This window comes from Nyctibius grandis, chromosome 4, assembly GCF_013368605.1.
Source record: "Nyctibius grandis isolate bNycGra1 chromosome 4, bNycGra1.pri, whole genome shotgun sequence".
Lineage (NCBI taxonomy): Eukaryota > Metazoa > Chordata > Aves > Nyctibiiformes > Nyctibiidae > Nyctibius > Nyctibius grandis.
Genome location: NC_090661.1, coordinates 89,927,604 through 89,954,020, shown reverse-complemented (window position 1 = coordinate 89,954,020; position 26,417 = coordinate 89,927,604). Strand labels below are relative to the sequence as shown.

Sequence of the window (26,417 nt, the reverse complement as noted above, 5' to 3'; positions counted from 1 at the left end):
CACAGTGGGTAGCACAGCCTGGCCCCTCGTGTTTCTCCCCTTGCACCAGGATGAAGGAGAAGCAGGAGCCTTCAGCATCCAGAAATGTCACCCCCAGCTGCTCTGGACGAGCTCCTTGTCGTGCTCCTTCACCTCCTGCCCCTTTGCATCTGCCACAGCTGCACCCAGGGGAGATGGCCCCCATCCATCCTCAGCCCCTCTGGCTGCAGCTGGCCACAGGAGGGCCCTCTGCCCCCTCCGAAAATCACGGGCAGAGATTCGTGGGGTGGGAGGTGACAGACAGACATCAGGCCCCTTCCCTCCAAAGCAGAGGACTGGCAGGCCATCTCCCCCAGCAGCCTCCACATGACAGCATGCACTAGGGCCACCCTCACTGCCATTTCCCAAGGGTCTGGGCGAACAGTCCCACTCCTGAGCAGCCCAGGCCCCACACCTCCCTGTCTGACCTCCCCCAGAGTAGAAGCAGCACAAACAGTAGGGCCAGGGCTTTGATGTGCTGCTCCAGCACCCGTTTGGCACTAGGGTGTGAACTGTGTCCCTAGAGAGGGGGGTGACAAAGGGGAAGGAGCTGGGGGCCAGCAGTGCCACATGTCCCCCATCTCCAGTGATGCCCCTGGTGAGAGGGGCAGCCCCAGCGCTCCAGGAACAGCTCACCCCTGCATCCAGAGCTGGAGGCAAACCTGTGTTCATCAAAGGGCCAAGGTGAGCGGCCCCATACTCAGCTCCCTGCTCCAGCCCGGGCAGAAACAGGGCTGTCCCCAGGGCTGCCAGCCATGAGGCTCTAGGAAAAATCCTCCAGGATCATCCCAGGAGCACAGGGAGCCCCATCCCACCTCCCTTTGGGGCAGGACTATCCCCAGCAGCACCGGAGGGACAGGGAGCCCCCATCCCACCTCCCTTTGGGGCAGGACTATCCCCAGCAGCACCGGAGGGACAGGGAGCCCCCATCCCACCTCCCTTTGGGGCAGGACTATCCCCAGCCCTGAATGAGACCAGCTGTGGCACTGCCCTACATAGCCTGGCTGACCCTAAGGATGGGGACCTCCTTCTCTCTGGGGCTGGTCCCTGGGCTGCACAACCCTCCTGGGGAGAGTGTGCTCCCCCTGGACCTCTCAGGCCTTGGTCTGGGGCTGACCCCCTTTGCCCCTAAAGAACCCAGCCCAGCCCTCACTGCCCTTGCCCGCCACCCAGCAGACCCTCTCCCTCTCCAGCTTTTCCACCTCCCTTTTGAGACAATCGTTCTTGCTGCTCATCTCCACGTGCTCCTTTGGCTTCCAGGCTGCTCAGGTTCCCCTTGGACAACCAAAGCATTTCCACGCTCAGGAGACTGAGCTGTGTTCCAGGCACAGGAGACAGAGCAGCAGCCAACTCCCATAAACCCTGCTCTTTGATGAAATATGGAAAAGCTGACACCAATTCCTTTCTGACTCTACACCTGAAGTAAGAGCTCAGCCCAAGGCTCAGAGCTCAGGAATTGCTCCTTTCTCTGGGCACAGTCAGCCCCAGCTCAGCCACGTGGCCAGCTGGATGCCGGGACAGAGCTAGGTCCCACTCTGCCATGGGAAAATGGTGGCCAGCAGCTCCCTGCCCTGAGAGCCAGAAGTGGTGATCCAAGAGTGTGAAGGTTTCCACTGCATTCTCCCTGCCTGTACCAAAAACAGGGAGACAGGCCAGCACAGGAGGGGCTCCTGGTCAGCCAGAGGGAAGAGTCCCAACAGCAGCAGGGCAGAGAGCAAAACGACAGAGATGCCAAGGAAAAAGAGAGAAGGGATTTATTACACTTCAAACTTCAAAGCACCAAGACATACCAGAAGACATTCATTTCCATCAGTGTTCAGTAGAAAGGCTGGGCTGACAAATGACACTGCTGGGGTCAAGGCCAAGCAAGAAACTGTGCAAACCTGACAGGTTTAATGCCCTCGTGCCTGTGCTAGCAGTAAACATGCAGCTTGTCACTGCATGTGACAAAGAGACGGCAAAGTGCAGAGCCAGGGTGGCCAGGTATCCTACAAGATAAGGGAGTGGGAGGCCAGGCCCAGAGACCGGCCAGAGGGAGCCCCTGGGACCTGGCACAGAAACACCCACCCAGGCCTTCCTGGCAGCCCATGCCACAGAGCAGCATCTCTACCAGGAGGAGCCACTGCAATACCTGTAACGGAGACAGAGCACTGGAAGTCTCTGGGAAATAAAGCTCCAGAATACAAAACCAGCTGAGATTTCCTGAGAAATAAAATTCACTCCCACGGAACTGACAGGGCCAGTCAGATGTACCTGTGTACGTGTACACGCACGCACACACACACGCACACACACGCACACACGCACGCACACTCTCTCTCTCTGATCAAAGACCAGACGACTCCATGGCTTCCACACATACAAAATGGAAAGCTTTGCTTCACCCACATTAGAACCAGACTATCTCCTCGTGTTTCTCTCTGCCTCCGTGCCTCCTGTGCACCAAACACACAGCCCTGCCGGGTTACGTTCATTGTGTCATTACATTCAAACCCTCCCTGAGCGCAGCTCCCCTGAGCCGCGACGGCCACTCCTCTCCTGCACCGAGAGGAAAGGGGCCCTCGGGGCCAGACCAGGGGGATCACAGCTCTCTGCACTGGAGGATCCTTGGCACACAACGGGCTGAGAGCAAGCAGGCACAGCACATCGGGTCCCTGCACCTCCTTCAAGGCTCACCTGGTGCCAGGGGAAGCTGGTGGCAGTTGCAACATTCTAGCCCTGTGCAATGAAACCCACCAGAGGACACAAGTCAGCTCAGATGGAGAGAGGACACAGCAGCAGCACAGGGGGACCCTTCACGATTCCCGCAGGAGCAACTGACACCAGTAGTGAGAAAGGGGAAGACCCTTTCCAGGGCCAAGCCAGACCCTGTCTGCCTTCATACACAGCTCAGGCCAGAGATTTTAGGGTGTCTGTGCTCAGACACAGAGGAAGAAGCATCCCACTTCCCCCTTTCCCAAGCACTGGGAGGGGCTGGATCACACGGCTCTGCAGCCCAGCCTTCTGAAGCTTCCCCAGGGAGAGCAGAGCCAGGGTAGCTGATGGGCAGTGAGCCTTTTTGGCAGCCAGGGGCTGCCTGCAGCGTTATGCAGCGCTTCCTGCATGGTTCCAGGCCACGGCCTCTGCTGGGTGAAGCCACACAGCTCTGCCAGCAGCAGGGCCCCGCGCTTGTGAGGGGCCCCAGGTTGCTGGGGTATGTCCCCCAGTATGCAGTCACCACAGAGCAGCACTGGGGAAACCAGCACCCTTCAAAACAGCAGCATGGCAGTGGGCCCAGGGTGCTGGGTGACCACCGGGTGTCACCAGTCCCGTTCCGAGGGCTCCCGGTAAGGCAGCCCCAGCTGAATGAAGACATCTCTCTCAGTGGGAGTGGGCAGAACATGGCCAGATGCCACCTTGATGCCCCCAGGGCCTCGCACCACGGCAGAGCTGAGGGCATGCTCCGAGAGGCTCATGCCCTTGGTCTTGGCCAGGGCCCGCATGGAGCGGTTGAAGTGAGCTGAGCCAGTGAAGTAGAGCAGGGCGCAGGCGAACTCACTGTAAGGCACCACGATGATGTCAAGCCGGCGGTGACGCCGGGCTGGCCCGGGGAGGCAGCACACCCCCAGGTACTTCTTCTGTTCACCGTTGTCCTCCTGACTGACCAGGTCGTCTGTAAGGAAGCCTGGGGAGAGAGAACAGGCAGAGAAGAGCTGAATGGTAGAGAATGACACCCCACCCCGAACTCCCCACTGTCCAGACAGCAGCTGAGGTGTCTCATAACATGCTGTGGAACCCCAAGGGCAACCCAGCGTCAGCCCTGACAGCCCCACACAGGCAGAAGCCAAGCTGAGCTGCAGCAATACTCCCTCCTTAACACTGGCTGCGGAGCTGCCCCTGGAGCAGGGCCAGGACCTGGGGCAGTACTCTAAGGACTTACAAGATGTCCTGTCATTGAGAAAAGCAATCACCTGCCCTTCAATGAATGCCATTCACCTCATTGCCTCCCCAGTTTGGCCATGCTAAGAACAGCTTCGAGCACCATGTGCCAGTCCCCAGCCCTCTTACCGCTCCTGTGGAGGCTGTCAAGCAGCTTGTTGAACACCCCGCGGTGAGACTGCCCATCTGGGTGAGTGACCAGCACATCCACGTCTCCACAGGTGGGCTTCCCCCGACGGTAGGAGCCACATGCCACACACACGAGTCCAGGCTTCAGGGCCAGGGCAGCTTGTCTGACCTCCAAGAAGAGACAGAGGGATGAGGAGTCAGAGACCAGTCTCTTCATGCCCTTTCCATGAAGGCAGCAAAGTATCCTGTGCCTGCCTTGCGGCCTGTCCTGCATCTCCAGGGTCTCCATACAGAGCAGACACTTATCAGGCAGGGCAAACTGCCCCACCAAGGAGGCTGGTCTGCTGTCACGAGCCACGTGAGCCGGGGTGGCCCCCACCCAGTCCTGCAAACGCCCAGCACACTGCCACATGATACAACGATCTACCATGGCGCTGCCATCAGCTCTTGGGGGCACTGGGGTGGAGCTGGGTTGGGACAAGCAGGAAGATGCGTCAGTGTTGAGGAGGCAAAGTATGGCACAACCTTTCAGAGCCTTTGGTTTCCGAGACAGCAGGACAGAAGAGGCTTTTCAGCTCTCCTGTGGGCCAGGAGGGCAAAGCTCACCAGCTCTGCCCACAAAGAGAATCAGTTAAACACGAGATGGTCACAGGTCCCATTTCAAAAGCAGAGATGGGCTCATGGAGAGTCTCCCTGGCAGGACTCAAGACAGCAGAAAATCTGCAAGTGTCTCTTGGAGTCCACTCCTGCCAGGAGCTCTGCCTTTGCAGGAGAGCTGGGCCTTGTGACCTGGAATAACCACAGATGTCCCAGTATTTTATACCGAATGGGTGCCAACATGCTGCTGCCAGCCATCAGACACATATAATCACAACTTCCCCTAATGCAGCCACCTCCAGGCTGGACCCCAGCTCCTGTTTTGTGCAGACAGTGCTAATTCTGATGGTTTCATTCATGAAACGCTTAAGAAAGGCTCCCAGGTCCTTGGACAGGAGTAAAGTATTCGTGGTCTGATTGTGCCAATCACCCTGCTGGCAGCAAATAATTAGGGGCTCAGCAATTCCCACTGACCAGGCCATCACAGAGGCTGGGGTTCAGGAAGACAGTGTCCATGCCCACAGCCCCTTGTCACTCTTGGGGATCATCCTTCATTAGCAAGAGATAAACCCATTAACCTTTGCCCCAGAGGTGCTCCAAGAAGCCACAAGCCTTTCTCATGCGGAGCAAGCCCTCCTCTGGTATCCTTGCCCCCCTTCTGGCTTTAAATGAAGATTTCTAGAAAACTCCCAGCCCCACCCGAGAGCCTAAAAGCTCCTCAGATCTCACTGTGACAGGCAGCACAGACAGTGACTAATCCCTCATTCTCTCTCCTGGGCCTGGATCAGAGGTGTGTGCGTGTGTATGGAGGGGAGTGCAGTAATCCCATCAAGATAACAATAGACCCATCCCCAAGAGCCAGCTCCTCCACCCAGCCCGCCTGGGAAAGGGACCACTCACCACCGAAATGGCTAATCCAGCACACGGGAGTGACACCCCAGCAGGAGCCTGGCAGGAGTGTATTCTTCGTGGCCAGGCCCTGTAGCCAAGTGACAGGGTCACGCTGGCTGCTGCTTCCATGGTGATCAGAGAGCACAGGCGTAGCAATGACAGTTTTCCCCCCCAGCTCTCTGCTCACATTAGGGTACCCTGGCTTAGCACCCCATAATCCTGGAATGCCATGGCGTACTACAGCAAGTAGCACCCACCTGCAACCTGAATCCCCCTTGCTTCCAGCAAGGACATCCATGCTCTGTCCTCCCACTGACAACCAGCTCACAGGGGGCTCACAGCTTCCTTTGGAGAAGCAGCACCAGGGAGACAGCTCAAGGGCCTTGGCTGAAAGCAGACATCTTGGAGAAGATGAGAGGCAGGAAAGAGGAGCTGGAAACCTGCTCATCCCACCATGCCACATGCAGCCTTTTTCAAAGCAGTGTGTAGAATGGACACCTGTGAAGTATCCTCCTCCTTGCCAGGCACTCAGACTGAACCTTCCTACGGGCCAGAGTAGGTGCCTCGTGCACCCATGCCCAAAGAGGGTCCCCCAAGCACTGACCCTGCTCAGAGGAGAGGCTGAAGAGCTCAGCTGTAACAGCAAGGGACATTTCCACAGCATGCACTCTCCTGTCAGGTCCCAGCAGGTACTCCACTCTGAAGGCCCGAGGCTGAGATACTCACAGTCTGTTCTATTTCTGCAGCTTCCTCCCGAGGCATTCGCTCCAGGAAATCCGTGTAGTGCTTCAGCCCCACAGCTTGCTGGCTGGTGAGAGTCGCCTTGGTGCGGATATCATCGAGGGTCCGGAAACCCTAGTGCAGACCATGTGATGATATTCAGACATCTACCGAGACTTTGCTTTTCAAATACTTTCAAGCAAGAACTGGGTAGATTGTATTTAACCTGTCTCAAGTCCAGGCCAGTCACAGCTTCTGAGATCACATGTAGAGATCACTTAGGGCCTAGTTCCTAAATGAAGGGATTTAGGTGATCCCACTACCCACACACACCTCTAATCTCCACCCCACAATGACTTTTAATCTTGACTAAACCTGACAGAAGGCTACTGTTCTTAAGGCACTGTGTTCCTACAGCTTGAAGGAAAACAAGTAATGCAGGTAAAGGAACAACATCCAGAATATCCCAATGAGGAAAAGCCTACAGCATGAACACAACCATATTTTTAAGACAGCAAAGAATCCAGTCACAAACCAAACACTAGAGGAAACGAGGCTTCGTCAGCTCCATGCTCAGGAACCAAACTGTTTTTAAAGGAGCCCACCCAGTGGGCTGGGTTGCTCCTGCTGGCACCATTACTTCAACCTCATTTTTACAACTTCCAGACCAGGTGGATCGCTGCTCTGACAGCTACAGGAGCCAGTCGGGCAACAGGCCAGCAACTGGACGAGGAGCTTTCATGGCCAAGATGTCCTGGTTCAAGCCTGGCTCTCAGCAGTGTCCTTGCCATGAGCAGTGTGAGATGACCTCCAAGCAGTGATGCTAATGGAAAAGGCAGCGTGTCCCCCACTCCTCCTATCACGTATCTTTGTCCTCTACCCCCACCCAAACTCAAGTCTCAGCCAGGTGCACTCCATTCTCCCCAAACACATCCACAATGGGACCCAGTCTCATAGCTCCTCCCATAAAACCAGATTCAAATCCCACCCACGGATACTGGCAATTGGAAACTATTTGTGAAAGTAATTCTCCTATGCTCAGCAGCAGTGTTCAAACCATAGTATGAGAACCTCTTGTGTAAGGCACTCAACTTACCTGCTGGTACCACATCTGAGCTGTCTTGACCCCTGCTCCCCAAATGTTGGAAAACAACTCCAGCACAGGCACACTTTCACTGATGTGATCCAGCTTGCGCAGGTGGCCACTCTCCAAGATCTCCAGGATCTTCTCTGCCATCCGCTTCCCAATCCCAGGGATTTTACAGGCTTCCTAGCAAGAAACCAGAGTCGCTACTGGAAAAGTAAAGATCACAGACAAGCTGGGGAGATGCTACCCACTCAGAGCCTGGTTAGCCATTTGATCGGTGACTGGTAAGTGGCAGGACTAGTTCTGCCTGATGGTCTCCTCTCTAGCCCAGGCTTACACAGGCTACATTGATTCAATGCCAAGTGGAAAAGGACAAGCATGCAGAACAGGACTGAAACGCTAACACACTGAATGGCTGGACTGTCACAGTTAATAAGGCTCAGATCCAGTTAGTTTTATATATTATCTCGAATGGTGGCCAGTTGCTGATGCTTAAGAAGAAGGTGAAAATGTCCCTGCATTGTGCCTGGGAAAGGCATTTATCTCGTAAGTGCTCAGATCTGGCCCTAAAAGACTTGGACTCCACTTTTCTGCTGTTCTGAAAACACTGCAGGTGGTCAATGAATCCCAACTCGCACTTGCTACACAACTTCCATCGAAGTCAACACACAGGAAGGAATTTCCAAGGCCTGAAGATAAGCTATTGCATGTACAGAAAGAGGAAGGGATCTGGCTCATAACAGAGCTAGGATGCTGGGTCTATCTCCCTGCTCCACCACCCTGGGAAGGTGTTTTACCTGGTAGGAGGTGATTGGTTTGTGGTAGCTCTTGAGTGCATTGATGGCTTTGGAGTAGCCCAGAGCTCTCCATTTGTCCCCCTGGACAGAGTAGGCCTTTGCCAGCACTTCCAGCTTCTCTGTGATGCATTGGTTGTGATTCTCCTTCTTGCTGTTGGAGGACTGGGCACAAACCCACTTGCTGACAGGCTGGGCCACTGTGGAAGAGCTGTCACTGGTCTCCTCTAATGATTTCACAGGGTATCGGCCAGAAATCAATGCTTCCAGATCTCCCTGGGTGACACTAGCATCTTCTCCTTCACTGTCTTCATCATCAGAGTATTTCTTTAGGGGGAGGTAGAAAAGCAGCCATGTGAGAATAAGTGCATGCCTCACATATGTCCCCTTGGCACAGGCTGCTCCTGAGAGTAGGAAGTCAGAGCACTAACCAGCCTCCAGGGCATGCAGTGCTCAAATTCCCAACTCCAGAAGCGGCTGGTTATATGCACACCATAGCTCTTCATGCCTCAAGCTATTCACACACCCCTTGAAGCTACATGCACATCTCACAAAGCATAGGAGACTAAAGACTGCTGTCCACCTGTGATCCAAGCACACACACACCTCCTATAACCAAGCCCCTGAGACCTAACTGAGGTAAGACACTGGTTAAGTGAGCAATTGCTGCCAGCAGCATGGTAAATGCTGAAATCCCTGGCTGGGGGAGATCCTGACTCCCTACTCCCACTGGGAAACCTTTCGCTGGTCTGATGGCTGCATAGACACATCTCTCACATTCAGACTCTGCACCTTCCACTCCATGATGCAGATGACAGGAGATAGGCACTGAACTCTGTTTTCACATTACAGACACAAAATCTTAACAGGGTAGTAAATTACAACCCCCCCCATTTTCCCCATGGCTATCTGCAAGAGAAAAGGGGGAGGAAGGAATGACACAAAGGACCTCACATTCCTCAGTGACAGAAGAAAGAACCAATGTATACATTTGCTGATACCCTCAGCATTAGGATGCCTCTGTGTAGACTTAAGAAACAATGAGCCTTGGCTTCAGGTAACCAACAAAAGGGGATAGAAGCGGGAAACCGCACAGAGGCTTTGTAGACTGCTTTGCTCACTGTGGTCCCCCTCTCTCCTGATGTATAAACATAGGAGTCCACGAAGATCCAAGAGCTTCTGTGCTGTGGAAGTAACCCTAAGTGGCACAGGGCTGTTTGGGATCAGTCCAGCAATCACACGCGGCACACAAGTCCTGTTCTGAGCTTCTGCAGAGCTTCAGCCTAACTAAGTCAGAGCCATGCCCTTACAACCTCTGGTTCTACTGGATAAGGAGGTCTGGAGACACAGCTCCTGCAAGATAGAGAGCTGAAGTCTTTAGGCAGAAGAGGCAGGATGTTTCCCTTTTGTAATCTTGTTTTATAACTCTGAAAACTGGGTCAGACTGAGGATTTGATAGACTAAAGCAGTTTTATTCGTCTTGAAACCCTTGAAACGCCAACTCCCTTAAGACACTGTTCCCTCTAAGGGCATCAAAGCCCCAGAATGTTCAGGTCGGTCAGTAAGCCCCTTAAAAGCATTTAAGGAGCATGCTGTCCAACCACAACGCAAACAGCTCTGCAGCTGGAGCATGCAATTCCCATCCTCTAGGCCAGCAGTGGCACATAGGTGAAACAGCTCTCTACGCTTCGCCAACAAAGCTAATGGACTCTTTACAACCATACGTGAAAAACAACTAGTCCCATTAGCTTCTAAGATACTCCAGTATCCTACAGTAGCTGTCTTGCTAGAGCTGGGTGAGACTGAGATGTGCATGGTTTGTCTGGAGCATAGCACAGGAGCCAGGGTAGCAGCTGAAGCCCAGTAGCTGAGGCAATATGCCACCTGAGAGGGAGACAGGCAGCCTGGGGTAACAGCCTCAGGGTTTGGCCAGTGAATAACCGGCACCGCTTGCGAAGGCTGCCTTGCAGAAAGCTACTGCATCCAGATGCCACTCACAAAGTGGTGGCTACTGTTGGACTGGTAACAGGTTTTCCTCACAGGAGTTTACATCCAAATGCAGAACTCCCAGAGCAGCTCCTCTTCAGTATGAAACACTGGCACACTCAGCATCTCCTAGAGAAAAAACATCCGCCCAAGCTAGAGAAGACTCTGTGCTTAAATGAAGGCTACTTCTAAGCTGAGATTTCAGCTTTACAGTTGTAGCTGGGTCTCAAAAGTGGTTGGTACTGTCTTGGAATCATATCCTGTGAGTTCTCTTCTCCTCCCCAAACTCACAGAGTCCTAACCTTGGGATGAGGCATTTTACTGAAGTGTCTACAAATACTGCTTTTGTGCACAGACTAACAGGACATATCATTGCTTGAGGGGATTTAAAAGAAAAAAAGGCAATAAGGCTTCAGACTCCAGCAGCTGTCTGACCACCCAAAGTAAATGGGAGCAGAAATCAGGGCAGATACCACAGGATCTGTAATAGGACAAAAGATCCTTTCTCCCATTAAGTGTGAGATTTGTTAATAACGACTGCCACCAAATTAGAGTTACAAGAAACAGCAAAGATGGGGTAACTGCAAAGACAATGCAGTTAAGAAGCAGCCAACTCTGCCTATAGCACACTGGATAGTAAGTCTAGGGAGAAAAGATCCCACTACACATATTCAAGAGAAAGCCTAAAACAAAGGAGCCCTCAGAGGGCTGCCAGTTAGGGAGTAACTACAGGGTTTTGCACAACAAAATTTGGGACTGTGTTAGAAAACAGTTGCCAGCATTACAAGGCAGCTGCTGCTCTAAGAGGTCTGGAGTAACTTTGCTACAGATAGATTTGAATGATGCCAGTGCCCAACAAAGAATTCAGCAAACTTAAGCAAAAATACAGAGAAAGGACAGAAAGCTAACAGCAGGTCGGAGAAGCTGACTCACAGCAGAGGCCACTAATAACCCAAAAGAGATATTTTAAGCATACCACCACAATCGTTCGAGTGGCAACCTGATCCACTGCACATGTGTCTGAACAGGGTGCTTGCCAAGGAGTAGAGAATGGGCCAGTATGGCTCAGGCAGGAACACGGGATGAAATATCAGAGACAGCTTCCTGAAGGGGAGATATTCTCAGTCAGGGAATACTCCTCAAAAGGACGCAGGGGAAACATGATCACCACAGTGAGCCTTGGCCTGATCAGAGCACCAGGACTGCATCAGTTAGAAATGTTCTGATGAGGACAGGAATTTAAGGGGTGTTGTTTCTACTTTTAACACCTACAAGGGACAAAGGGAAGCAGTAACCATGTCCACAGCCTGAGTCTGCCAGCACCAACCCACCGAAACATCGAACACCTTCCCTTTGCTGAGAAAATCTGGCATTGTATCCCTGCAGGGATGCTCTTAGCCAGGAAAAGCAGCATGCAGGATCTGTTCACAAAGAGAAGGGCCTGTGCAGGAAGCCTCACCTCAGCCAGCTGCTGCTGTCCAAGGGTGCCCAGGCCTCGCTGCGAGGAATCCCCCACCTGTGCTTCAGTATTTGGTTTCACTGCTCCCTCCTCTGCTGGGCACTGGATCTCTTCAACACCCAGGATCTGCTGCTGCTGCTGCTTCTTCTGCAGTTCTCCCTCCTTCAGGTACCTGCCATGGATCAGATGCCTTAGTATAGGAGACGGAGGACTTCTCAGACCCTAGAAGCTTGACTGAGAAATCCTTCTGCATGTTTTGGGGTGGAGCAGACAATCCATATGAATTGTGCTCTCTCAGATCACAGATTAATTATTCTGGTTTTGTCTCAATTCCCCAATTTCCATCCACCTCGCTGACCTGCAACTTCCACTCCTATCGACCTCACTCTTAGACTCTTCCTCCAAAACTTTGCCAAAACATTTTGATCCTAACCTGCGGCTGCCTGCTGCTCCATTCCTTATTTCCTCTTGTGCCTAGTTGTCAATTCTGTCTCTACTTTTCACCTGCAATAAGTAAGAAACAGCATTTAATCCTCAGCACCTTTAAAACAAATCTCCTTGTTATCACTGATGGATTAGGAAGAGGTGCCTTTAGCACCTGTAGCGAGTGACAGGGACTCCTCTTAGCACTTCTGGGCCCTATTCCATGTTTTGCTACCCCACAGAATAGCAACTGGTCACAAAGTCACTAAATTTCACAGTGTGTATGGGGAAAAGTGACTCTGAGTCATACCCACAGGAGCTGCAAGGAGTTGCAGTCTGAGATTTTGAGCAGAGGACAAATTTTAGTGCCGTTCAGTTTAGGATAGAAACGCGGTAAGGAGGAACGACAGCATGGCATTTGCATACCTGTGAGGGATAAAGACACCGTAGCCAGCAGTACTCAGCAGCTTCTGGTCTCTAATGCAAGCACTTAGCCAGGATGCCTTCATTAGCTGCAACCCTGAAGGCAGCTTGGTTAATTTAAGGAGCCGAAAGGCCCGATCGCAGTCCATGTCTTCAGCCACAATGACGTGCGTCACCTCTGAGGAGAACTGGCTGTGTACAACACCCCCATTCTGCACAATCTGCTTGTGGAAGATCTCCGCCCTGGCTTGGCCGATGCCAGCTTGCAACACGTAGGCAGTGACTGGTTTCAGCCACTCTGCTGAAGAAAACACAGGGCAGGAGATCAGTGACAAGAGAAAGTGTCGCAAACCAACTGGGCTACATGTCTCACATAGGACTTGATGGCACCAACAGTGGCAGGCAGTCTGTGGGGAGCACCAGCTGGACACACAAAAAGCAACCAGGCCATGACCTCAACAGAAAACACACTTGGGGGCCAGACTTTCCAGCCTTTGTGGGAATGACACCTCCAGGTACAAGCTGGGGTAGGAGCATTATATTCCACGTCATGGGCATGCAGGACTTACCCTCAGGTATCTCTGTTCCTTCCTCTTTTGGCATCTTTGGAGGGATGCTTTTCCCTGAGTCATCCCTCACCTTCTTCCTCTTGGGAAAGGCTTTGACAATCCCTCGTGGCTCCATAGGCCTGGTGAGAAGTTTAGCTGCAATTGCTGAGTGCCATTAAGGAAGAGGGAGGTTGCTTAGAACAGTGTTACATGACAACTTAAGATTCACCCATTTTGCTCACTGTCTTTGTTGGTTTGGGGTTTTTTTGTTGTTGTTGCCTTCCAAAAACACTTGCCCTGAGGGAGGCACCTGGAAACAAGAACTGCAGCCCACAAGGTCAGAGAAATCAAAGTTAGAAACCACTAAAAAGCCACTTGAGAAGACCCTGCTTGAATAACTTAGAAACTACTAAAGCTGGGTTCTTACAATAGAAAGTATTTAACTACTTTAACATTTTGGAGCTCCTTCCTGACCAGCCAACAGAAGCAACTTTATTTCCCAGGTATTTCTTGAGCACATTCCCAAGAAGGAAACATCTCTCCTTCCAGGGCTGAAATCCAATCATTGATGAGAAGAGATGAAGCAGCTAATTGACACCAAGTGTTTCATACAGCCATAGGAGGAAAAGCCCTGACCTGGCTTCAGGTAGAAACAGCGAATTAGTAAAGATTAACTAGCCAAGTCCAATATGGGTACAACCGTAGCTTTACCATCACAAACCTTGCAAAGGCAAACTCTGGAGCTTTACCTGCTGGCCCAGGCTACCGGGGAGTTCAGTTTTCCGTAGCCCAAACAAAACCCTGAATCACCGTACATCCCAACAGCCCCTCCAACCCGGCTGCAGTGTTAAGCCAACGCCAGCTTGAAGGTTTCCTCTTTGCGCAGCACTTTGTATTTTGCTTAGAGGTTTCTCACACACAGGCCAGCACAAACCTATCACATTAAGCTTAGAAGAGCTGAAAATGGTCTCACCTGGCTGTCTCTCCTTGCTACAGACACCTTCGTATCCAAGTGCTAAACATAATCCTCTGGAAGACCAACCCAGAGCTGGACTCAAGTCCTTGCTTCTGCAAGGAAGAGTGCAGCTTCAGGGGAGAAGAAACCCTGCTACGTTTCTAAAACTCAGCTTCACAGAAACATTTCTGTTTTCAGGATATTTTGACCAACCACCCGCCCTTCTGAAAACAGTAATACTTTCTATTATACAAACAAAAAAAAAAAAACCACACCAAACCCCCCCCCCCCCCAACCTTCTGGTGCCTAAGTTCTCTTCAGGACTTGGAAGTGTTTTTCCAGGCGGTATTTTAACCCCCTGAAGACCAAACACGCACGTCAGGTACCGGGCTTGCCTTGCCACCAGCCTCAGGCCACCAAGCCTTCAACGCGGCCCCAGGACGAGACGCGCCCAAAACCTTGGGCACAGGAAACAATTCCCCAGAACCTCGCGGCTGGGCCCGAGACCGGGGGAGCCGAGAACCAGGGGGGGAAGATGGGATCCCCCCGCGCCCCGGCCTGAGGAGGGGCGGCGAGAGGGCCCAGACCCTCCGCACCGGCGGGGGAGCGGCCGGAACCCCCTGAGACCCCAGCAGCGAGGACAAAAAGGGCCCCCCCAAACCAGAGGGGGCGCGGGGGCTTCCCCGCAGCCGGGGGGGGCGGGAGGGGGGTGTGAGATGGGCCCCGGGGCCGCGCTCACCTACGGGCCGGTGCCGGGGCGGCAGGAAGTGCTTCCGGGGGCGGCCGGAAGCGTCCGCGTTGCCGTGGCGACAGGGCCCGGCCGCCATGGCGGTGCCGAGCTGGCTGGAGAGGCTGCGGGCTGCCGGCAAGACAGCGCTGGTGCAGGACGGTAACCGCGGCGGCGAGATGGGAGAGCCCCCTCCTTCCCCCCGCGACGTGTTTTGGGGTGACCCTGGAGCGAGCGAGGTCGGGGCAGGGAGGGGAGCGCTCCCGGGGACAGCCGGGAAGCCAGGGCCCTGGGAAAGGACACAAGGCCATCAACGCGGGGCCATGGCCCCAGACAGGGGGACGGGGCTTCAGACAGTGGCATAAGGCCATACACGCAGGGGTAGGTACATTCCTATTCACCCTCACTGCCTGGCTTGCCTCTAGGGAAGCGGAAGATCCACTACCTGTTCGAGGATGGGAAGGAGATGGCTGAAGAGTACGACATGACGAGCGGTCAGTTACTGAGTAAGTGGTGCTCTCGGCTGGCCCCCAGAGGATGTGGGTCAGGGCAGAACGGCAGTGCACACGGCAATGGGTCTGCACTCGCAGGACGGGGATGTTGAGAGGGAACAAATCACCCATAAATAGTCTGCGAGAGATGCAGGCCTGGAGATTAGTTTTGTAGGGACAGCAATATGGTTCAAGTTTGGGCCCAGGGCTCTCTGACTTCCATGCATAACAGACCTTGCTTTAGCCCAGGATCTCTCCCAAACAGCTTCTCTTGTCACAATGTCTTGGATGGACAAAGTAGGATTGCCATCTTGCGGAGCCAGGCACTGAGGCTGTAGCACATGCTGGGGTGAAATATGCTTTTTGGTGGCTTCTGCAACCGCAAGCAAGCAAGATGGTGGTTATGGCTCTTGTCCAAAACCACATCATCTGTGGCACAACACCTGTTGTAACCTCACCCTGGCTTCAGCACCAAGTAGGAAAAAAAAAAAGAGGCACTCGGTACAGAATTTCTGATTTCAGGAATGGTCCACATTTCCACCAAAGTGGAAAGGACTGGAATTAAGATGTCTGTCTTCATATTATCTCAGTGCGCTGGGCAGCTTTGGCAGTCATTTGCTGGAGTTCTTATAGAGCAGAATAACAAAAACCCTCTTCTCCCTTCCACAGGTAGAAAATGGCGAGAGAAGAACACCCTGGGGGGCTCTGGCAAGTGGCAGGTTGAAGTGGGAGAGCCAACCTCACCGCTCCTGGGAGTGCTGGAATCAGAGCTCATAACGGAAAGCAGCTCCAATGTATGTAAGGGTCTGCAGGTACCACTGCACCTAAAACTACCTAGTCTTGTGCTTAGAGCAGTAGTTAGTAGACTGCAGATCACTCACAGCCCTAAGAGACGGCCTTAATGTGCCCAGCGCTCTGCTACAGATCATCCCAAAGGTGCAGAGCTGGGTAGAAAGAGGGCACAGCTTAAGTTCTTTTGGAGTCTTCAGCAGATTTGTAGTTTCCTTAAGCAGAGAAACTGTACTGCTGTGTTGGCCAACTACTATTTTGGCTTCCAAAAAAAGTAGGCTGAAAGGAAGGCCAGTGCCAGGACAAGTCAGTGGATGGAAAGCAGAAGCGATGACAATGAAAGGCCGACACAGGCAGTGCATAGCAAGCTGCTCCTTAATGTAGCACGGCCTGTTTCTTCTTCATGTCCCCCTAGCTTAAGGGGCAGAGGTTTTAGTCTCTCACCGTCTTTTCCACAGACCTGAAACACAAGCACAGGCCTGCACAGCAAATTGGGGCAGAGCCAGGACTGAATCCAGCAGGTCCCTAGTGTAGGCAGAGCTCAGTATTTGGTTACCTGTGAGGAAGAGGCCCAGTTTCCCTGTAACCCTGTACTGCAAGACTCCCTCAGTGAACACTTTAAGCCTCCTACAAGCAGAGCAGGCAGTGCCCTGGGTAAAGGTAGAGCAGTGCTAGCTCTAGGAAAGTGATGCTTAGGCAATTTGAGTTACTTGCTAATGCTCCAGTATGAAGGAAGAGCTACTCCCACGTGGAGCCTCTCAAGGTGGTACATACAGGAAGAAGGGGACAGGTAGGAGAGGAGACAGCTGGAGGGGCCTTGCTAAAGGTTTTTGTTTGCTGTAGCCTGTCTTCACGAGGAAGGATACCCTGAGCAGCTTCCAGTGGCGGATCCGTAACCTGCCCTACCCCAAGGAGGTCTACAGCGTCTCCGTGGAGAAGGAACAGCGCTGCTGTGTCATCCGGACCACCAACAAGAAGTCAGTAAGGACAGCACTGCCAGTGGTGACAGTCCCTCGGGGTGGGCTGGCACAGAGGGCAGGCTAGTGACAGGGGGGTTATCCTCTCTTGCCTCCTATCCCTAGCATGCAAGGGCTGAGGGGCCCCACCTCACAGCTGCATTGTCTCCTGCTGTCCGATTTCCACTCCCAACTGCCCCAGACACATTTACGGTAGAGCCGCTCAAGCTCTGCGCTGGCCTTTACAAACTTACCTCATGGTTCCAGTAGCACAGTGTTTGCTCTGTTCTTTCCCTGTCAAATGCCACTCCCTTAGAAAAATAAAGTAAGAAAGAACCTTGCAGACCTTTTGAAGCTAAACATCCCATCTTCTCCCTCTGACACGATACTTAGATCTAGTCATTGTATCTCAGAAGGCATGGAGCTGCAGGATTCAACAGGTACAGCAAAGTCATGGACACCCAGGCAGACAGATCTCCCTGCGTAAACCTGTCCTGTAGTCACAATACCAATGACGTGATCTGGAGGTAGCAAGAAAAAAAGGCAGACTGAAGCTGGAAAGGAAGCACCGCAGTATTCTGCCAAAAGAAATTTGACATGGGAGGAAAAAAAGGAAAAGTCTTTTAAGCATCATCTTATACTCTTATCTCTCATGGAACGAGACACACACTGTGCCCCGAAGCATTTACAGCCTCAGTGAGATAAGTGAGGATGAGCAGTAGTATTGGGAAAGAGCAAAGAGCGGGTACGAGGAGAACAAGGGAGGATATTGGAAGATAAGTGAAAGCTATTTACAAACTGGGATAATACACCAGTACGGAAAGCTGGGCAGGCTACTCTCTGCTTGCCTTCCCTCCCCAGCATTGCTGCAGAACAGAGAAGGATCAGATTCATGGGTAAAAATCAACCCCGGTGTTTCCCAGTGTGCTCCTGCCCTCTTTAAGCCGCTCTTTGTAGCTGGCTGTAGGTGGTGCTGTTGGCAAAAAGAACTGCTCCGCTTTGGTTGCTGAACGCCTTTCGGATCACAGAACCCGCAAGTCTTCACGCAAGGGTTTACCACATCAGAGGCCGCGGCAAGGGGGTGTTTGAGCTCTGCACATGAGCACACCTGGACGCCCAAAAGCAGGAGGAAGCTAGACAGGAGAAAGGGGGAATCTACCCCATGAAAACAGCAAGTGATTACAGCTCTAATGCAGAAGGATGCTGGCCTAAATGCGCGCAGAGGGATTCACAGGAGAGAGTGGTGCTTTAGTAGGGAGCCCTGTGTAGCAAAGATGAATGAGATTCCCATCAGCCATACGTGGATACATATGGAGCTGGGACAGGAAGGGAGTACATGAGCCTAAGTCCAACCACATACTATCACAGACAGGCTTATCTACTCCCAGTCCTACTAACAGTAGTATTATGTGGGAACTTCCTTGCCTGCGTAGGTGCTGTAAAGTTATAATGTACCACTGAGGCTTCAACCATGCCCTAACCTGACTTCAAGCATTTTTGTACCACTCAGGAAAACAGCAGAGTCCCCCCAAAGCAGTCGACACCTACACACTTATAGGCTAGTGTCAGAGAGTGTTGAAGGACCTGACAGTGGCTAATGGCCTGCATCAGAAAGTTACTCTTGGAATTAAAGCTGAAAGTCGCCTCACCGGGGACAAGAATGACTTTGCTGTCAGTAGGGAGCAGGGACAGACTCCAGCACCAGAACACTTAGTCCAGGCTCCAGGATATCTTATGTCATTTCTCCCGGGTCTCTGCCAGGTCAAGGCACCACTCAGCAACTAATTCCAAGATAGCAACAAAGGCACGGAGTCCACAGAGAGAGTGTGCATCACTACAGCAGAGAAAGGAAACCTCGGAGCCTCTCCAGCCCTTGGAAGTCAGCCACGCTGCTTCTGAGCAACAGAGCTGTGCTGACCGCCAGCCAGAGGCACAGGCAACGGGATGGGTTGCCAAGTCACTACTGAATAGCTCAGCTCTAAATTCTCAGCATACCAGTAGCAGTTTTCCCTACAGGCTGACAAAAAGTGGGTTTCCAGTAGGAAAATAATAGAGGTAACTTCACATATGCACTGTAGATCTCGGGCCAGGACCCAGGCTCAGAGTGCAATACTGCCCTTGGCCATGGGGTGAGAGGCGAGGGCAGAGAATCTGCCTGCCTCAGCAGGGATAACTGCCCATCAGCTACCTCCCCAGCCCAGCCAGGAGCTCTTCACTTCCACTCCCATTCCGTCTGGCCACGGCAAGGGCTGCTCAAGTGGGATTTGCTTAAAACCTCTTGCTGTAAAATAAATCCATTAAACTAAACTCTAAAAACAAACCCAGAAAGCCACCTCCCCAAACGCCAAACCTGATTCAATTATTGTAGCGAGAGGCAGTGGTAACTTTAGGAGGAGGAGGGGGTGGCCAGGCAGATCTGGTTTCCTTTGATCTTGTCACAGATTTTAGTTTGAGGCCAGCCAAAGCCATTCTTCTCCCCTTCTCCTTAGTCCTGGGGCAGCAGAATGCTGCTGTTTCATTGATGACTCCCAAGGCCCTTTGAAACAGTGGGTTTTTTCTGTGTACTGCTTTTTTTTTTTTGTCTAATCGGTAAGAAGTTAACACTTCCTTAACATGTCTTTGTGTTCATCTAATCTCTGCTGTTTAACCTTTGACATCTCCCTTATTATCCATGTCTGCCACCTTTTCCAAATACCGACAGCAGTGACAACACAGAACGGTTTGAGCCCTGCGGTAACAAGCTGCGTACATTCCTCCCACTGCACCAGGAGAGCCATTTGCCCTTTGTAGCTGTTTTCACCGTGACTTGGAAAATAAACTGCAATTTGGGCAGAGGTAGCTAGAGAGGCCAAGCCTCACACACAGCCAGCTGAATGGAGAACCATCCCTCCAAGGCATGACAGCAGCCGCTGCCTGTTCCCGCTCTGCTCTGGGCACCTCAGTACCAGCTACAAACCAATTCCTTGGAGAGGATTGCCCATAAGAGTGCTGGAAGAGACTAAGAACCCAACCATGCCTCTACACATGCCTCTTCAGAGCCTGAAGTTAGGGACGGGGGGCTGTGTGAACCCCCCATAATCCAGGAGGAGATGGTTAGTGACCTGCTGTGCCAATTGGACACCCACAAGGCTATGGGCCTGGAGGGGATTCACCCCAGAGTAATGAAGGAACTGGCAAAGGAACTTGCCAAACCACTCTCGATTATCTACTGGCAGTCCTGGTTAACTGGAGAAGTTCCAGCTGACTGGAAATTAGCAAATGCAACGCCCATCTACAAGAAGAGCAGGAAGGATGATCCAGGGAACTATAGGCCTGTCAGCCTGACCTCGGTGCCAGGCAAGGTGATGGAACAGATCATCCTGAGTGCCATTACACAGCACATGCAGGACAATCGGGGCATTGGGGCCAGCCAACATGGATTCATGAAAGGCAGGTCCTGCTTGACCAACCTGATCTCCTTCTATGACAAAGTGATCCGCTTAGTAGATGAGGGCAGGGCTGTGGATGTAGTCTATCTAGACTTCAGTAAGGCATTCGACACTGTCTCCCACAGCATCCTCCTAGACAAACTAGCTGCCCGGGGCTTGGATGGGTGGACTCTTCGATGGGTTAAAAACTGGCTGGATGGCCGAACCCAGAGAGTGGTGGTGAATGGGGCAAAGTCCAACTGGCGGCCGATCACTAGCGGTGTTCCCCAGAGCTCAGTTCTGGGGCTGGTGCTGTTCAATATCTTTATAGATGATCTAGATGTAGGGATTGAATGCACACTCAGTAAATTTGCAGATGACACCAAGATGGGTGGGAGTGTCGATCTGCTGGAGGGTAGGAAGGCCCTACAGAGGGATCTGGACAGGTTAGATAGATGGGCCGAGACCAACGGCATGAGGTTCAACAAGAACAAGTGCCGGGTCTTACACTTCGGCCACAACAACCCCATGCAGCGCTATAGGCTGGGGGAAGAGTGGTTAGAAAGTGGCCCAGTGGAAAGAGACCTGGGGGTGCTGATCGACAGCCGGCTAAACATGAGCCAGCAGTGTGCCCAGGTGGCCAAGAAGGCCAATGGCATCCTGGCCTCTATTAGGAATAGCGTAGCCAGCCGGTCTGGGGAAGGGATCGTCCCCCTGTACTCGGCATTGGTGAGGCCGCACCTTGAGTATTGTGTCCAGTTCTGGGCCCCGCACTTCAAGAAAGATGTTGAGGTGTTGGAGTGAGTCCAGAGGAGGGCGACCAAGCTGGTGAAGGGTCTGGAGGGTCTGACCTACGAGGAACAGCTGAGGGAGCTGGGGTTGTTTAGCCTGGAGAAGAAGAGGCTCCGAGGTGACCTTATTGCAGTCTACAACTACCTGAAGGGAGGTTGTAATGGAGTGGGAGTTGGCCTCTTCTCCCGGGCAACTAGCGATAGGACAAGAGGACATAGCCTCAAGCTTCACCAGGGGAGGTTCAGGTTGGACATTAGGAGGCATTTCTTCACAGAAAGGGTCATTAGGCATTGGAATGGGCTGTCCAGGGAGGTGGTGGAGTCACCATCTCTGGATGTGTTTAAGAAAAGACTGGACATGGCACTTAGTGCCATGGTCTAGTCGACATGGTGGTGTCACGGCAATGGTTGGACTCGATGATCCCAGAGGTCTCTTCCAACCTGGTTGATTCTCTGATTCTGTGACCACCAACTAGTATATTTGGCGCAGCCCCAGAGAGAAGCAGCAGATGCAGGGCAAGCCATGCCAAGCAAGAAAGGTCTCAGGCAAACACAGACACAGGTCTACAAAGTTCTGGTCCCAAAGTCTTAGGAAATCTCTTAGCTGCCTGAACAGCTTATAACTGCTCCAGTTCCGAGACATAACCCCTTTCCTTCGTACTGAGCAAAGCCCAAGGTTTGGTCAGTGGAGAGACAGAGGCTGGATAGGGAGCTGGCAAAAACTTCTCTGTCCTCTGCTTCGATGAGAGGTGACCAGGGAAACTGGGATAGAGACCAGGGAAGGAACAACTAGGGGAGCTTAGAGCACACAAGAGCACCACAGCCACCATGGGGGCTACACGGAGACGCTGCAGAGCAGAGGCTCGGGTGACTGTGGGCAGCTACACCTGGAGCTCTGTGCCCAGGGGTATGCCTGAGCACTACTGTGCCCCCAAAGCAGGAGGTAATCTAGGAAGCACAGCAGAAGCAAGCAACAGGCCAAAAGGATGAGTTTAGGAAGGAGCACGACACAAAACGGTGCATCACTCAGGAATGTCGGTCACAGGGCACAAGGGCTTTGACAGCTGTTTTGACAAGAGCTAATGGGAGCTGGTACTTAAAGGGAATGAGAGGCAGCAAGCAGGAACGAAGGGACACTTCTCAGTAGGGCTGAGTACTTTGTCCCTAACCATGTCTGGCACTGCTCAAGGGCAAGCTGGAGGGACCAAGCCTGCTTTAACACAAGAAAGCCCTTCAGGACTTTGCCAGCACTGATTTCTAGTTTGGAGGTTTCTTTCCAGTGCTCCAACTAGTCTGTGGGCACCAGCAGGCACACAGCATGGCACAGGGTCCTCCTGCCAATCCCAAGATGTCTATTGTCCTCATCTACACCTTGCAGAGCAGGACTGCATAGCCCAGCACCACTAGCAGGGGAATAGGAAGCCCACGTTCCTTACTTCTGTCTCCTCTCTTATTTGAAGGTACTACAAGAAGTTCTCTATTCCTGACCTGGACCGATACCAGCTCCCCTTGGACGCAGCTGCCCTGAGCTTCACCCACGCCAACAACACCCTGATCATCACGGTGAGGCTTTAGCCACGCAGAACAGCACGGTGCCCTTCTTTTTGTGTCCACAAAGAAGTTAAAATTCTTACATGTGGGGAAACGAGGCAGAGCAGGGAGATCTGCTGAGGGTCACTGATGACCCCCCTTCTCTGTCACACAGTCAGTGGGACTTTCAGATTTCACTGGGCATGCTGACACTAGCCAGGACAGCCTGGGGCGCAGGAAGAGCCTTGCTTGCTGCTCAAGGTGACATGCAGGTAGAATAGTGTCTGTCGTGCCCTGTTTTGCATGTATCCCCTCCCTCAGGCCTGAGCAAGCCTCCACTCTCAGTGACAACAAGTTTCTCTTGCCTCAGAGCATGTGTGTTAAGAGTCCAAGAACCTGCTGCATTTAGATGTCTCACAATCTTAAATAAATAATTTTTTTTAAAAAATCGCCTAATGCTTTGTGTCAGAGAGGATACATGGAGAGGGGACACTTCCACACACATGGTAGAAGTGAGACTAGCAAAACAGGCACACGCTTCTTGTTGCAAGGAGCAGAGAGAGGCAGACAGATGCTTTTGAGCAGCAGGTGCTCATCTTAAATGTAGAAGTCAGCTACCCAGAGAGCATCCACTCCGAGGGACACCTCACAGCAGAGCTGGGGTGCACGTGCAGAGGAAACAGGCCAAGAGGAGCACCTCGAGTCCTTCTGAGCTTCTGTTTGCTACAGGCCAAACCCTTGCCAAAAAGCACCTGCATCCACCACTAAACTGCAGCTGGGCGAGGGGGCTCTAAGGGGAGGAAAGAGGAACTGCAACTCTTACTTCTCTGCCTGCCTTTTAAAAAAATGCATATTATATTTATATATATAACACATGCGAGCATACAGTCAGTGAGCACACCAGGGATCTGCATGACACAGCTTGCCAGGATATTCCAGAGGGGTTGGTGGGGGTGGCCAGGACTCCACACCCAACTGGAAAGTTTTACTTGCACTGTAAAAGACACTCCAGACCTTGGCAAATGTCCCTAGCCTGATGGCACCACCTCTCCAAACAGGCTTCAAAGGCAGCTGATGAGAGAAAGGCCTCCCTGAGCAGGAGGGCCACAGCTGGTCTGCTTGGAGCAGAGGCTGAACAGGAGCGCTAAGGGCATTTCTCTCTGTCCTGCAGTACCAAAAGCCGAAGGAGATCCTGGCTGCAGAAGAGCAGCTGCAGAAGGACCTGAAGAAGATAAAGGCAGCAAACAATGGGGATGGTGACTGTAAGACCCAGTAGGCAGTGGCTGCTATGAGGCTGAGGTGGGGGGCAGATCTGCACAGCTTCATGGTATTTATTTTGCCTTTTCTAATAAAAATTAGCCCTGTTGATAATAGAGCTGTTTGGAGGAACCTTTGCAGGCCCAGGGGGACAGCAGGGTGGTTGATTTCTTTACTGCCCGGTCTGCTGATTTATGCAGACATTTATGATTCTTCTACAAGTTGTGGGAAGCTGCAGCGCGCAAAGGAAGTGCACTGCATCCACAGCCAGCAGCCCTCTCCCCACCCTCCATGAGCAGAAGAGACACAAAAGCTCGGTAGTTCCCCTTGGGAATTCCCTCAGTCTGCCACCATCGCTGAAGGCAGTAACATTTGGAAAACAAGAACCCCCCCCCTGCACCCCTTACCTGCCTGGGAGGTGCTCAGAAGCAACTCCCTCCTGTGCTGTTGTGCAAGGTCCTCTGTGCAGTTAGAAGGATGCTCTGGTGACCCTGGTATCTCCGCAAACATCATCAATGCTTAGGCCTGAATGGGCACAGCCTATGAAACAGGGTGAAGAGGAGGACACCCAGCTCCTTCTCTACCGCCAGGCACACGCAACGTGATGTGCAGAATGCAGGCGGCCGTGCAGAGCGCGGGAAACAAAATGCAGCTGCCTTCGTGTGCATGGCATGGAGGGGAAAGCAGTGACGGGGCTGCTGGCCAGCTCCGGAGCAGCAGTAGCACACCCCTTCCGCGAGGGCACAAACATGGCCCATCACAGACCTCGCTGCACAGACAGCACCCCTTGCACAGGGACAACCCCAGCAGTGCCACTTTAGCAACTCGCCCTCCAACCAGCTACTGTCTCTACCCTGCACCAGGCACCCTGTGCTGAGATTTCTGCACATCCTTCCATCACGGTTCATATTTGAACAGCTCCTACCCAAACAAACCCTACTTTTAAGCAAGCCGGTCGTGGGCTCCCAGCATAGCTCCCCTGATGAGGACAGATTTCAAACCATGAAAACTCCTTAGAGCCTGGTGGCATCCTCAGTTACAGCCTCACTGCTGGGTGGCTCCAGGACCCACCTGCACAGTCCTCCCACGACAACAGAGGCACCATCGACTGGCAGAGACCATCAGAGCCAGCGCGCCAGCCCCCCTTGCAGCTTCCCCAATCTCCAATGTCACCCGAGGTGTGAGAGTGCATCTTTCTACCCACCAGTGCTGGCACCATAGAATCATAGAATCGTTTTGGTTGGAAAGGACCTTTAAGATCATCAAGTCCAACCGTCAACCTAGCACTGCCAAGTCCACCACTAAACCATATCCCTAAGCAAATAGGGCTGCAGCTCTGCTCCAGGCTTCAGCCAGGAAGAACCTAAAAGCTGCTACAAGACTACAGGACACACCAACACAGGCTGCAGAAAAGAAATGGCAGGACTGGCAGCAGCAGTGTTGCAGGCAGGCCTGTCATGGGAGGAGTCTCCTGCACCAGTGATACTTGTTTACCTGATCAGCTGACATGCTCACTCCTACTCTGGGCCTTGCTGAAGTCCCAGTGCAATAAAGAACCTCTCCTCCCATCCCACAGTTACTCCGGTTCCTTCACAGCCTCTCCCTGGGGACACTGCCAAAGACATTTAATATCTCCCTCCCTCCCAATTTCATTAAAGGACCTGTAATACACCAGGACCTGAGAAAAACCAGACCTCCTCCACTCCCAAGCTCTGCCAGCTCTCTCTCATCTTCTGTCTTGTGCCTCATCACTTACCTAAAGCTCTCCTCACATGCAGAGCCCAAAGTGCTCCAAGCAATACAGCAGCAGTATTTAGCAACCCCTGATGCAAAGCACCATCTTGTCAGCAACAGCTCAGTGTTACCAATAGCCCAAAGGTCCCCCCAGAATCATTATGTTGGGCTAGCAGTCTTTGGGATCTATAGCTTTGAGCTGATGGAAGATTGTTCCAGCCATGGCATCTTTTTACAGGAGTAGATCATTGTTTGGGGCACTTAGACACAAAACCTCTCCTTTACCTATCCAGGATATCCAAACTCACAGCCAAGTAGGGTTCACACACCACCTTCCCCAAGGAGGACCAGACCCCAGACTGCTGCATTGCCCCACAGCATGTTCATCCACATTCAACCAGACGGCACAGAGCACGCCGAAAGCTATGGTTGTTCCGAGACCCAGCTCGGGTTCAGAAGGCTGACACAAAAAGGAGCAAAGCCCACTTAGTTGTGCTTACAGGAGCCCATTAAACCACATCAAAGCCTTCGTGTTTGCACTAGGTCCAGTTTGCTACCTTGTTATGCAAGCAGCAAGTGAGTTACAGATCCTACTTCTTGAATTCTTGTTTGAAAAAGTGACACGAGATCCAAGATCCCAGGAACTGCCTCCAACGCAGCAGTGTCACAGGGTCTAGCCAGGGAGAGAGATTGATTAGACATGTAGACAGCGTCTGAAAATAAGCCCAACCTCCTCCGCCCAGTCAGGCCTCTGCGATCAGCAGGTAACATCGCAGCCCCTTTGGAA

General features: G+C 52.5%; 2 protein-coding genes across 8 annotated transcripts; one reads left to right on the top strand and one right to left on the bottom strand.

Annotated features, from left to right (window-relative positions):
• Positions 1–1,823: 1,823 nt before the first annotated feature.
• POLL (DNA polymerase lambda) lies at positions 1,824–26,299 on the bottom strand. Of its 6 annotated transcripts, none has more exons than XM_068399208.1 (10): positions 26,188–26,299; positions 24,304–24,436; positions 13,015–13,158; positions 12,449–12,746; positions 11,600–11,771; positions 8,158–8,481; positions 7,370–7,543; positions 6,280–6,408; positions 4,066–4,234; positions 1,824–3,682 (listed from the first exon to the last, which is right to left on the bottom strand). In XM_068399208.1, exons 2-10 carry the CDS (start codon positions 24,407–24,409, stop codon positions 3,318–3,320), a joined length of 1,881 nt encoding a protein of 626 aa, XP_068255309.1. In that variant the 5' UTR covers positions 24,410–24,436; positions 26,188–26,299; the 3' UTR covers positions 1,824–3,317. The 6 variants fall into 6 exon arrangements, with proteins under 6 accessions (XP_068255309.1, XP_068255310.1, XP_068255311.1 ...); XM_068399209.1 differs by having other exon boundaries at positions 12,449–12,743; XM_068399210.1 differs by lacking the exons at positions 24,304–24,436; positions 26,188–26,299 and adding an exon at positions 13,967–14,072 and having other exon boundaries at positions 13,015–13,316.
• DPCD (deleted in primary ciliary dyskinesia homolog (mouse)) lies at positions 14,757–23,960 on the top strand. 2 transcript variants are annotated; one of them, XM_068399216.1, is made up of 6 exons: positions 14,757–14,837; positions 15,101–15,181; positions 15,836–15,960; positions 16,799–16,932; positions 22,570–22,672; positions 23,811–23,960. In XM_068399216.1, the coding sequence occupies exons 1-6, from the start codon at positions 14,774–14,776 to the stop codon at positions 23,913–23,915; spliced, it is 612 nt and encodes a 203-aa protein (XP_068255317.1). In that variant the 5' UTR covers positions 14,757–14,773; the 3' UTR covers positions 23,916–23,960. The 2 variants fall into 2 exon arrangements, with proteins under 2 accessions (XP_068255317.1, XP_068255316.1); XM_068399215.1 differs by having other exon boundaries at positions 15,836–15,978.
• Positions 26,300–26,417: the final 118 nt, after the last annotated feature.